This window comes from Nematolebias whitei, chromosome 4, assembly GCF_014905685.2.
Source record: "Nematolebias whitei isolate Nwh7 chromosome 4, NemWhi1, whole genome shotgun sequence".
NCBI lineage: Eukaryota > Metazoa > Chordata > Actinopteri > Cyprinodontiformes > Rivulidae > Nematolebias > Nematolebias whitei.
The window spans coordinates 30,277,149-30,289,880 of record NC_056501.1 but is presented as its reverse complement, the minus strand read 5'-3'; the positions used below and the strand labels follow the sequence as shown (position 1 = coordinate 30,289,880).

The 12,732-nt window shown below is 40.9% G+C and overlaps 1 protein-coding gene and 1 non-coding gene across 6 annotated transcripts in view; one reads left to right on the top strand and one right to left on the bottom strand.

Annotated features, from left to right (window-relative positions):
• Positions 1-953: 953 nt before the first annotated feature.
• The window catches only part of afap1l1a (actin filament associated protein 1-like 1a), a 30,274-nt gene continuing 18,495 nt past the window's right edge, over positions 954-12,732 (bottom strand). For 2 of the 5 annotated variants that reach the window (XM_037675387.1, XM_037675386.1), the window contains exons 9-18: positions 12,645-12,728; positions 12,072-12,147; positions 8,979-9,379; positions 8,367-8,512; positions 8,205-8,277; positions 7,331-7,448; positions 4,435-4,602; positions 2,426-2,604; positions 2,208-2,333; positions 954-1,251 (exon numbers count right to left, since the gene is read on the bottom strand). In XM_037675387.1, the coding sequence (XP_037531315.1) occupies positions 1,225-1,251; positions 2,208-2,333; positions 2,426-2,604; positions 4,435-4,602; positions 7,331-7,448; positions 8,205-8,277; positions 8,367-8,512; positions 8,979-9,379; positions 12,072-12,147; positions 12,645-12,728 (1,398 nt within the window). In that variant the 3' untranslated portion in view covers positions 954-1,224. The remainder of the gene's footprint in view (positions 1,252-2,207; positions 2,334-2,425; positions 2,605-4,434; positions 4,603-7,330; positions 7,449-8,204; positions 8,278-8,366; positions 8,513-8,978; positions 9,380-12,071; positions 12,148-12,644; positions 12,729-12,732) is intronic. The other 3 variants (XM_037675388.1, XM_037675389.1, XM_037675390.1) reach the window with 3 other exon arrangements.
• LOC119409195 lies at positions 9,411-9,631 on the top strand. Its single transcript, XR_005186772.1, has one exon. It is a non-coding gene; the product is annotated as a small nucleolar RNA U3 (small nucleolar RNA).

Sequence of the window (12,732 nt, the reverse complement as noted above, 5' to 3'; positions counted from 1 at the left end):
GTTCACGCAGCTTCTAATGACTCAAAATTGACTTTTTTTGGACAATAAGATGCAAATTTATTGGTTCCTCATCCAGGTAAAGTGCAAAAGTCAACCAAAGGTTCGACAAAGAAGGTTTTAAAATGACAAAGATTTTCCTAATTGGACAATACTGATTAGTATTGAAGAGTGCCACTTTGTTAGTAATTCAATTATCTGCAACAGGACGATTCAGTTCTGTTCGACTTTCTGTCAGAGGGAGTCAAATAAATATTGGATTCTGTTTGAACCAAAGAATTCAGCACATTTTCAATTAGTAGTACAGCTTCGACCTGAGCGGAGAAGCTAATCAGTTCAGTAATTAAAAGGTTAGACAGTGTCCTCCAAATCATTTAAATACCCCATGTCTGAAAGAGTAACGTGCAAATGTTATAGATATTTGTAGAGTTAAGATCATTAACTGCCAGGGAGCATCTAATCGATCCCAAACACAATAAAGTCATTAAAAGTAGCCAATATATATATAAAAAAGTAAAACATGATTCTGGAATAAGTGCTCCCAAATGTCAACCATGTACCTTTTATAAAGTTTCTGTTTGAATTTTTGGGTGTCTGAAGATTAAACCAAATAAACGATGGAGGGAGATAATTATGTAACTTTTAAGGTCTAAAACTTTTGTGTTTTATAAAGATAATAGCAAATAAAACAATTTAAAAGTATAAACAGAATGTAGTAGTCAAAGCTCAGTATGTACAGAAAGAAAGTAAAAAACATTACATTGCATAAAAGACACATCAGTAAATCCCCACCAGCGAATCACATTACGCAGGTTCTATTTTCCTGAATCTTAATTAAACTTTTCTTTTCTGGTTCCAAACACAAAAATCTGCACTTTCCAAGAGTCTTGTTTCGGCTCTTGCTCTTCTTTCACTTACACTTTTCTTTTGTCTTTTTGTTTACTTGATTTTTCTTCTTTTTTTTTTTTTTTTTTTAACTGCCACTCAATACAACAAAACGCATCAGTCTCAGGAGTTTAATTGGTCCTTTTCACTGGAGGATAAATATTTAGTGAGACTGCACTGCCATCTAGTGGCTGATTTCTTTATTACAGTTTGTCCTCGGTAACCAAAAAAGAAAGTCTGGGCTTCAGGAGATATATATAAAAGATTATCCTGGACGACAGAAATTGTGGAAAAGTCACGCCCTGATTTCCATCCACTTCCATCTTTTCTGTTAAACACCTCCTAGGTTCCTTTCTTTGACTCCCATTCCTGTAGAAACACAAGATCAACAAGAGCAGATCACTTTGAGTTTTAATGTAAGCCACTGAAATATGCATTTTATTTTTATTTTTGAAACAGGTTCTGTGGAAAATGTATGAACAATTATGACTTTACCGTTTACTGTTGTAACAATGGGTGGGGGGGGGGTGGGGGGGGGGGGGGGGGTACTTCATTCTCAAAATATATATAGCAGTTCATGTGATTTAATTTTAATTTTTTATTTAAGACATCGCATCACCTGATCTTCATGTAATGTTCACATTATGTAATTATTTACATAGAATTCTGTGGTAACTAGCACGAGCACACCGCAACCAGCTGTCACATGTCACGTGCAGCACCGGAGAAGTATCCGACTGCAGGACTTCCAGGTGTGGCCATGGCTCAGGCTTCTCCCAGTTGACGCGTGTACGTACGTATCAGCATGCACGCTAAAGTGCTCCAATATGTTTGTGTTCTTTTCCGATGTGCAGAACAACATTCCATGCTCGGAAAGCATACATAACGTTCTGGTACTTCTATGTGAAAACTGTGGTAAATGTTTAAACCTGAAGAGGCCTCAGACTGGTAGGAGTGGGACGGGGGAGTTCGCCTGAAAATCTCCACTCTGACACCTGGTTTGAGAGAATGAGGGCTGGTTGCCCTCTATGTCAATCAAGTAACACATTTCATAGTGAGGATGGATACAGGCTGACGTCTATATTTTTTTAATGCCATGCGATCCACCCATAATGCCTTTGCAATCGACCGGTGGATTGCGCTCAACGTATTGGACACCCCTGTTCTAAGGTCTGCCATGTGAAGTAAGAAAACTCGCTACATGGTAACAAACTCTTGTGATTCAGTTAACACTCCACAAAACAAAAGAAAAACAGGCAAGAATTATGTTCAGAATGACAGCAGCAGGTGAGTGGGGGTGGGCGGTGTAGATCTGATCACGTCACCTTGGCTTTCTGCATGACAGTTCCAGTAGAGGAGGCGTAAACGGACGGAGGTCTCCTCCGCAGCTCTGCAGCACAGTTCACCGGTAATGACTCGCTGTAGATGTTCTGGATCTTCTTGCTAGATGTCTACGAAGAGGTGAAAGTATAAATACAGTAAACATTTTAAAAAGTGCAAGCTAACAATGCAATGCCTTCCCACCGAACGTTAACAAACGTACCTTATCAGGTGGTGCGGCCTCCTTTGAAGCGCCCAGCGCTGAGCCCGCCTGGCTCTTCTTCAGGTTTTCTTTGACCTCAGTGAGCCGGAGCTCCAGGTCCACCCTCTCGGCCTCTTTAGCTCGACAGGCTTCCTCCAGCTCGAACACGCGCTTGTTTAGGAAGGCTTTCCTCCGATCTGCTTCACAAAGACACAATCAGCACAATGAGAAACACAAACAGCTGCACGCTTGTGCCGTCATGTCCTGATTTAAAGGTTGCCAGATATTAAAATGTACTCTCTCTTTCAGAATAAAAGTACATTTGTATAAACACCTAACTCGCCCTCAGTGCAACTGTTCACAAGTAGCTATTCTTGTGACTTACATGTGTATTCGTGCTATATTGCATAAATGTGCAGATAGAAACACAATTTACATTTCACACTAAAAGTCACTACAGATATTGATTTTATAAAAATATAATATGTTGAATTGTAGACATTATGGTCAAATTTTAATGATAAGAACTTTACTGAGCCCACAGGAAATAGTTGTTCCAGGGTTTCAATACAAATGAACATGCACAAGGAATCACATGATCTAAAAATAACAGAGAGGCATAAAAACACCAACAATCAAAGTCAGATAAGGAGTGGACAGAAACATTAAAGTGTTTATTGTTGCGATGCATGTGCAGTCTTCTGACATCTCCAGATGTTATGCTCTAAACATGTGCTGTAAGGGACTCTCAGCTGCTACCACATCGAATTATACCTCAATATCTGTAACATCGATTGAGTTGTAGCCGTTTTTGTGTTGGCCAATGTTGATTAGCACTGGTGGCCATCTTGACTTTGACTATTACAGTTAATCAGTTGGAGATGTACATCCATTGATTAATTTCTGAAAGTTTCATTATAATCCGTCAAATGATTAATGTGATGTTTTACTAACAGACAAGCAGGGTTTGACTCCAAATGTTAATGCTAAAGTTGTAATCGCATATCTCACTCAGTGAGAGTGTGTGTTGTGAAGCGGTCCCAGCTACAACCACAACAACGTTTAGCGTAAAATCTTTAAAATTTGACTGAGTTATAGAGATTTTTGTGTTTTTAAGGTTCAGTTGGCTGTAAGGGATAGCTTCACTTGTGTTGGCTACAAATGTTTATCACCTGCAGAGGTACTTTCAAAGACTATTACCTGAAGGTTGACCTAATATCCACCCAGTGGTTCATCAGATATTTTGCTAACAGACCAAGTTCACTCTAAATAGTTATAGACAAAATTTTAATCAAACAACTTGCACATTTAGTTAGTGCTCAGAATATGTGTTAAGGATGAGTCTCAGCTATGCACCAAGTATTAGGCAAATGTCGATAAAACATCATTTTTGTATTGTTTAATATTAGTTGGCTGTGGCAGCTTTCCTGATTTGAGTCGACACCAAAGGTTAATCAGCTGTAGATGTAAATCTAATAAATAATCTCTGCAAGTTCCAATGAAAATTGTCCAGTGGTTTATGAGATATTTTGCCACAAAGCACACTGCCACACCATAAACATGGGAAAACATTATCTCCTGCCTTTGCCTTTGAAACCAGGTGAAATTTAAAACTAATGAACGTCCTGGAAGATTTCACCGTCAGTAATAATTTCTAAATCATAACCTCTGATAGTGACATGTGCAGCTTCAGGAAATTATTAGTACGAATTGTTATGATAACTGCGCTGTTGGCTTTAATAATCATTCTTGAGGAGGGAATTTCCTTTCACATGGCTTTTAAATGATAAAGGTCAGAAAGCAGGATCATTAAAAAAAAAAAGAAATGCTATAGTTTTAAACGATGTATGTTGTTCATATGAGAACGCTTTTTCTCTGTTTTAGGGATATTTTCTTGTTCTAACCAAACAGAGATTTTTGGAAAAGTCTTCACTAGGATTCTAATCCAAATTACGTTGATGTATGTACTGTTTTTAAACAATTACAAAAAATGATTTGCACATCATCAGCTCTGTTTTTACCCCCCTTACCCGAGGCCATCCTCAGCTCCTCCTTCAGCTCCCTCTTCTCCTGCCGCAGAGTCACCAGTGTATTTCGGATCCCATCCCTCTTCTTTTCCAGCTCCTCTTTTTCCTTGAGGTAACGTTTTGCATCCTCCTCCGCTCGTGTTTTCCCATACTTTCCATACTGGTTGGCATCTGGGTGGGAGCAAAGGTGAAGGGGTCAGACGTGCAGGGGTTATGGGAAGAAGACCAAAAAAAACTCACACCGTGATCCATCTCCCTGTCTGATACATGCGCTGCTCGCTGTCTGAGAGTAATGTAGGGCAAAAGTAAGCGCAGCACGCTAAGTTGCCTTTTTTTTTTCCCTGATTCAAACAAAGACATTTCATTTTAAGAACAATTATGTGATGAACATAAAACTCAGTGTGATGACACACTCAGAGCTGGAGGTCAAAGGTGAGACAGTGAGTGTCCAATAAATCTCTGGTTCCGTCCTAAAGCTTTCAGCTCCGGAACAAGTCGGGCTCTTTGATGTTCCAGAACTTGTCCACACTGAAGAAACTTTGCACAAGGTAGCAGCACTGATACGACTGTTCACAGACCAGGACACAAATCTCCTCAACTTGAATAGTAAATGACACAAACGTGAGGAGCTAGAAACGAGAGAAAAAAGGAGCAGATTATAGACAAAGATCAGGATCAGCAGGAAAAAGTGAAATCCTGAGGCCGATGGGGGCCTAAATGAGTCGGACTGTCAGTGAAGTGGCTCACCGCTAAAATGAGTGTTTGGAGTGTAACCTCTAACGCACAAGAGCAGCTCAGTCATCTGTGAGGTGCAACTACAGTATATTAACTGTGAGCATCAGGATTACTGCAAGTTTCCCTTTTGTCTCATTCTTTGTATGTTCTAAGGAGGGACACAGTTTGAAAGTGTGGGTGGGTGTAAAGCTGACAAAACAGGGTCCAACAAAAATGAAACAAGAGCAAAGGAGTTCCGCAGGGATTAATTTTAGGCCCTATCCACTTTCAGCTGAAACAAACGAAGCCCATCCTTTCTTTTAAGTCTTGCTAGGCTGATTTTAACCATCCATTTATGGGGATGAATCAAAACAAAGTTTTTTTTTTATTTTTTTATTTCCTACAAGTATGTCAGCACTGGTTATCCATCTGCTCATTTGTTAGCCATACCCAGTGACATCAGACAAGAGGTAGACAACGCCCTGTTCAAGCTGCCAGTTCAATGCTGCATTGGAAATACAGTAAGGGACAATTCAAACTCTCACAGATATACAAATCAGAGTTATCAATCAAGGAGACATGCAGGAGTTTAAACTGTTTAAAAGAAGTGGCTCAACTAAAGAAAAGCACAGAGCAAATAAAATATCCAGACAGAAATCAAAGAAAAGGTCCTCTCGAATGACCTGAATAACTGTATTTCCCTGCATAACTAAAACAAGAGCTCAGTTAGCATTTGGGGCCAAAAGTCAAGTTCATTCCCAGTACAGGTTGGACGCCACCAGGGACACCCATTGTCTTTGATCCCATTTGTGGTTTCATGGACAAGAGCTCAGGTTATTCTGATCTCAGGTGCAGACACAGATGTGGGTCTGGTTTGGTAACCTCAAGGTTTTGTCTCTGTTTTTGAAGATGATGTGGCCATGTTGGCATCTTAAGACTATGACCTTTACCATGCAATGGGGCCATGTGCAAAATAGCTGGGAAGAGAATCAGCTTAGTTAGAGAACATGGTTCTCAACTGTAAAAATGTGAAATGTTCCCTCCCAGTTGAGGATGAGTCTCCACTTCAGTTCAAGTACCTGGGAGTCTTGTTCATTAGTGACAGGTAGAATGGACCGAAAGATGGATCAACCGATTGGAGTCTCATCTGCAGTCATGAGGGCATTGCTCTGGTCTTTCATGGTGAAAAGCTGCTGATTTACTTGTTTATATATGATCTATCCCTCACCTATTGTCATGAGGTAGCCTATGGACCAAGACTGAAAGAGCAGGATCCATGCTCAGCTACCAAAAGGTATGAAGGTCCATCATCTAGGAAGAGCTCAAAGTAGAGGCATTTCTCTTCCACATTATTTTTTACAGAACTTGTTGGCGAGACTATACTGTATATCCTCCTTGGTCTGGGAATACTTCAGGATCCCATATATAAAGTACAAAGTACATACTCCATTTCAAAACAGAACACAACTAACTTAAACATAGTACAAACAGGTGTCCCCTTGTGTGTTTGATTATGCAAAACGTCCTGGCACCAGAAACACTACAAGTCACATCACTGAAAGATGCTTTCAGTTTCCCCTGAAATACATCCAAACAACAGAAAAGTGAGAACCATGTACTCAGGTTTTGACCTTATCTTGAGTTGAGAATACCTTATGTCACTCTCCACACCAAACCTTGAGTAGCTATGGAGCATCAAGGAAAGGTCAGCAAGATAATACTGTATATAACCAACCTCAGACAAAGACAGAAATACATGGATACATAATGGTAAGTAAGCACATGAGAACTAAATGCCACAAGTTGTGCATGAAACAACATCCACTATGTCCAAAGCAGGTTGCACGGTGGTAAAAGTACAAATTAGTACTGAGTGCCTTAGACCAGTCGAGCTATCTTTTAATGTGTCCAGCCAAGCAATTGTTGCATACCTGAATAAAACGTGTTTTTTGAAAGCTGCTCAGTAAGCAGTTTTGCTTCATCAGCCAATGAAAAATCACATTTTCAACATTTTGTCTCTGTTACTGAAACTCCCATATGTTGACGTTTAAGTTCATAAATCTGCCCTGTACAATTGTCTCATGAAACCACATGAAAACATGACTCCCCAGTCCCACTGTATAAACAAAGGTCTCACCCCATCCAACCCCACAGAACTAAACCAACTGAACTTAAACGCACTCACTCCAGCCGGTTCGCTTCAGGGAAACTAAGGACTTGGTGTTTTTGTCAACGTCGCTGTTGGAGAAACTTGAGCGTCGCTTCTCTTGATTCCCAGATTGCTGCTTGTGGTTTTCTCTTGACTGGGTGGAGTGGAGAAGATGAAGAGGTGATGGGGGGGGGGGGGGGGGGGGGGGGGGACGACGCTCTGGGGGGGGGGGGGGGGGGGGGGGGGGGGGGGACGGGACGACGACACATATGGGAGAATGAGGGCAAAAGGGGAAAAAGTAAGAATAGATTATTAGGGTTAGCAATAAACTTGTTGCTGATGCTGCTGATCTGTTTCATGTTGCTGCTGATCTGTTTCAATGTTGATGTGTTCATGCGTGCACATCTGCTCACAGACTCATGTTCATGTTTGTGCTGATGTTCAATGTTTTATGTTATGAGTGCTTAGTGTATATTTAGTTGATGTTTTTCTTAGTTCATATCTTAGATGTTATTACTGTTTTTCTTATACATTTTATTGTTGGATGTAACTGGGACCCTGTGTACATAATTTCGCTCCACCACATGTACCACATGAGGTGCGAATGACAATAAAGAAACTCTGACTCTGACTCTGAAACTTGTACATAGATATACCAGGAAACAGCTAAGGTGTGTGTATTTGTATTTAACTGTGACAGTCTTCTACCCTCCTGTCCAAACTGTGTGCGTGTATTTTTTTGTCTTCTTCTGTCTAACACACCACTGTGGATTTATGTGGGTGTCTTGAAGATTTTCCCTCACTAAACCTCTAATGTGATGACATCACAGCAAAGCATCACACATATGGTTCAGCTAAACTTAGAAAATACACACATATGCGTATTTATACACAAGCGTGTGTTTACCACCTGCAAGTCCTCATTAGGAACCTCGTCATATGTCCTGGAATCTGTAGAGGTACCACTGGAGGAGGTGGCCCACCTGGGACGAGAGATTGAGGAGAATAATAAGCATCACTGGCTGCCTCTGACCTCGTCCACACATCCCAGACCCAACCCCGTCCAACTCACAGGAAAGAATTTCGTGCCGCGTCACGAATGTTTGCTATGGTTTCAACATCAACGTAGTCATAATGCAGAGACTCCGGGTCAGCAAACGAGCCCGTTTCTGCCAGAAGGACACCGAGCCACCGTCCGAGTTCCTCGGAGCTGCTTGCCTTACAAAGGATGAAACAAATGTTATTTCTGAATGCCAAAATAGTTTCATAATAAAACATCATTATCTCATATCCTAGTTCTTTCAGGAGAACTGGAGCGAGCAGTTTTCTCCCCGTGAAGGCCCAATATTTGCTTATCTTTTTTACTTTGGCTTGGTCTCCACCTTAGAAAAACATCTTGCTCATGGGCTGATTATTGCTCTGTGAGTTTATTTGAGTTCTTCGGAGCTTTTTAAGTGACACCATCTGTCTGGTGCTGTGCGAGACGACAACAGTGAGAAAAATGAGCCTCAATCAAAGGTCAACAAACACTACGTTGGAGGAAGACGTCTCTAAAATGCTGTCCTCAGCAAGTCGCCTCACGTTTGAACTGCTTTTATTTCATCAAGTTTAATTGTTCTTATAAAGTCAACACAAGAATGTGTGCATTTTTTATATTTTTAGAATAAAGAAATAAGCAGAGTACCTCGAGAGCAACCATCTCTGTGCTGTTTTGGAGAATACGAAAAGCAAAGGGGTGTTTGGGTCCAAGTCCAGGAACCACCTCACAGCCGTGCAGAGGAAGGGAAGCCAGACAGACCCGGGGGTCCCCCCTGTCATGGTAGAAGTGCATAAAGCCTCTGCTGACACGACACCACTGTTCCTGCCACACCTGGTTCACCAGCACAGACAAGTGGCCTGCGATGGGCACAGACAGGAAGAAAAATGATGTGTCTGCAAAGAAGGCAGAAACTAAAGTATAAGAGTGAAGCGGGGGCTTACCTTGTCGAGGGTCTGCACAGGCCGTTTTGGGAGTCTTCTTCTTGGAGAAGCTGATGATACGTGTGATTTTGCGTCCCGCAGAAAAAGCTCCTCGTTTTGCTTTAGCTAAATAAAACGTTCAGGATTAATCTGATGCAAAACTGTACTTTCAGGGATCATTTCTATCGTTCCTAACTTGAGAAATGCGTTTCTAAAGTGATTGGTCTCGCTAACCACGATGAAGGGTTGTGTTGTGTGAATATTCTTCTCTGAGTGTGAAGCGGATAGAGATCAATGATCAACTTTATATGATCGCTATTATTGATGATCGTTCTTTGCTTCCTTCAGGAGCAATGAGGACAGAAATATGATCAGAGTAAAAATAATTAGAGAAAAAGAAGAAAGATCGGATTAATCTGCTGCTTCTGGCACAGATTTATCTATGGTGGGAACTAAAATATACACATGCATGAACAGTCGTGGGAAAATAAAGTCTAGTCTCTTTACGTTCACTGATGTTGTATATCGGAATGTAATAAAAGGTTCTCTTATTCTAATTATTCTAATCTAACGTAGTTTACAAAAAACACAAAGGCCACAACAAACTCTTTTTTCTTCTTCTTCTTTCAGCTGCTCCCTTTCTCAGGGGTCGTTACATCGAACTAACTCACATCAAGACTTGGCAATAGTCTTCACACCAGATGTCCTTCCTGATGCAACCACAGACCACCGAGCTACCACAGCCCTCTGTGTGGAGCAGAGAGCTGCTATCTAGGGCGCCCAGGGGAGCAGATGGTGGGGGTTAAGAGCCTTGCTCAAGGGCCCAAAGTGGGGCAAATGAGGGTGGAGGCAGGTGTGGGTGTTTCACCTTTTCCACCCACATTTTGATGTTGTCAGTCGAACCAGCGACCTACAGATCACTGGTCCACCTTCTCGAACCTCTGTGCCACCACTCCCTCCAAACAGGCTCCAACATGCAAACAACAAAAACAAAGCTAAAATAGAGAAGCATAAATAAGTACACTGAGTGATTCAGGAATCTGTAGAACCAGCTTTAACTGCAAATATTTTGTTGATGCTCTCATTTTGTGAATAACTTTATCAATCGGTCACATTGTTGTGACATTTAGTCCACTCTTTTTCCAACACTGCATCAGTTCCTTGAGTTTTGAAGACATGTTTCTGCACAGATTGTGCTCTTTTTTGAGAGAGAGAGAGAAGAGGCTTTCTCCTGGGAACCCTTTTAAATGTACTACAGTATATATTAGGTTATACTGATTCAATCTTTTATCTACAGTATATTTTGGCCTATAAGTCACAGTTTTTTGCATAATTTACATGCCCTGCGACTTATACACCGAAGTGACATATTTATTATCATGGCTTTTCCCCCTGTATTTATAAACCAATTTTTGGCAAAGATATGACCGTTTTCATTCATTCTGACTGAAAATATTGAACACTACCATTTTCAGCCGCTAGATGGCACTCGCGTAGTATGGCATGCCCTTGTGTCATGTAATAGGTAAAAGTGGCTATTAATGACACAATCAGTTTGCCACAGTCTGCTACCTTCGTCCAATCAGCTTCATTTCACTGCACCACCCCGGCGAAATGCAGCTAATTTAACTATTGAACTGCATTTATTAAGTAAAAGTTCAACTGAGACACACCTTTACTATAATGTCGAGCAAACAAATAATTGTTTTAGGTGCTTATCTTGTTAAATTTCAAAGAAAAGCACGGCATTCTTCCTTCCCGATTTCCTCCCTCAGAGAGCGCACCCGGAGCACCGAGGCAGCGAGTACTTTTGAAATGCAGCTGATTTGACCATCAAAGTGCATTTATTAAGGAAAAGTTAAACTGAGATGCACCTTTACTATAATTTTGAGCAAACAAATAATTGTTTTTACGTGTTTATCTTGTTAAATTCTTGTTAAAGTCCTCCCGTGCACGCTCCCACAGCCGCCATTTGTCATTTCCGGATTGTCAGAGGTTACGCGTAAAAAACGCAACACGTCAGCGGTGACGCATAATAGATGTGATGTATACGGCGAAGCAATGTATTTATGGATTTTTCCACTTTATTAGACATATTAGGACCGATACGACTTATAGGGCGGTGCGACGTGTACGGTAATTGAAAATACGGTAATTGTCCTGTCGTGAACTTTAACTTTTAACCTGCTAATTGAAGTAAGTAGAGTCTGAGATGAAGCTTTTTCGATTTTTTTGTAATTTGAGCATTGCATGGTCTGACTTTGGGGTGACTGATGCAATGCCCACTCCTAGGAGCTATCAAATGTTTTTCCTTTGTCAGTAGTTTTCTCACTATTGATAGATGGACTCCATATTGTTTAGTAAATACCTTCAACTAATGGACAGCAACAGCTTCTTCTCTACGGTGATTGTTGATTTCTTTTCTCCTTGGCATTGTGTTAACACACACACACCCGCAGCCAGGTGTATCCATATGACAAAGCTTTACAAGACACAGCTTTTCCATAATGATATGGCAGAATTTGCTGTGCCTTTTGTACACTTGAGGTTAGGTTTGAATAATTTTAGAACTTGATCACTTTTATAATGCCCTCATATGTAAAACCTGAGTTTTAAAGGAGGGTGGGCTTTCTTTTTTTCCCATGACTGTATTCCTGGAGCATGAATGTTTCTCATCGCCGTCACCCACCTCAGAAGTAAGTGAATTGTGAAATGAGCAGACATAATTTGATAAAACATGCAGTTGTAAATAAAATTGGGGGGGGGGGGGGGGGTGTCAGATCTTGAGTTGTTATTTTTAATTGTGCTACTTCCTCACCATTTTCTCTGCTGTTCTCTCCTGCTGAAACACCCACACTGTCTGAATCCGATGTGTTTCTGTCTGCAGATAATCTCTGTGGAGGAAAAACACAATGGAAGTTTTAGACTTTCACCTGGAAGATCCCCCCACCAAAAAAAAAAAAAGTCTGCACTTGCATTGGATGAATAAAAGCTGAATAACTACATTTAAAGACAGTAGATATCCTGAGACAAAGAGCCACATTGTTTGCTTTATTTCTCCGTCCAACTTTATTTCATCTGGGTCAAAAACTTTCAGAGTTTATGTTTGAAAAATGTTCAGTAAGCTTCAGAGGATGTTCGAGTCCTGACTCACTGCCGCCCCTGTCATTGTTGTCTTAACACCTAATTATGCATCATATCTCCTCCCACCTTTGCAAGACCAACACAGGTACCTCTATACGCTGCGTTAAGCCAAAAGAATTGTTTAGGAAAATTGATGGTGACAGCACAATTGCTACTTCAGCCAGACCTTTCCTCACCTCAGCTGTGAAATTATACCTCAGGAATTGAAATAACAGGGAAATTTGTTCATCCTTTCCACTACACTTACCTTGTCAAGCTCATTTTTTCTTGGAACAACAGGAGACCTTGCTTCTTCTGGCCCTACGCTTTGACCACTCACATCTCTAACAACCTGC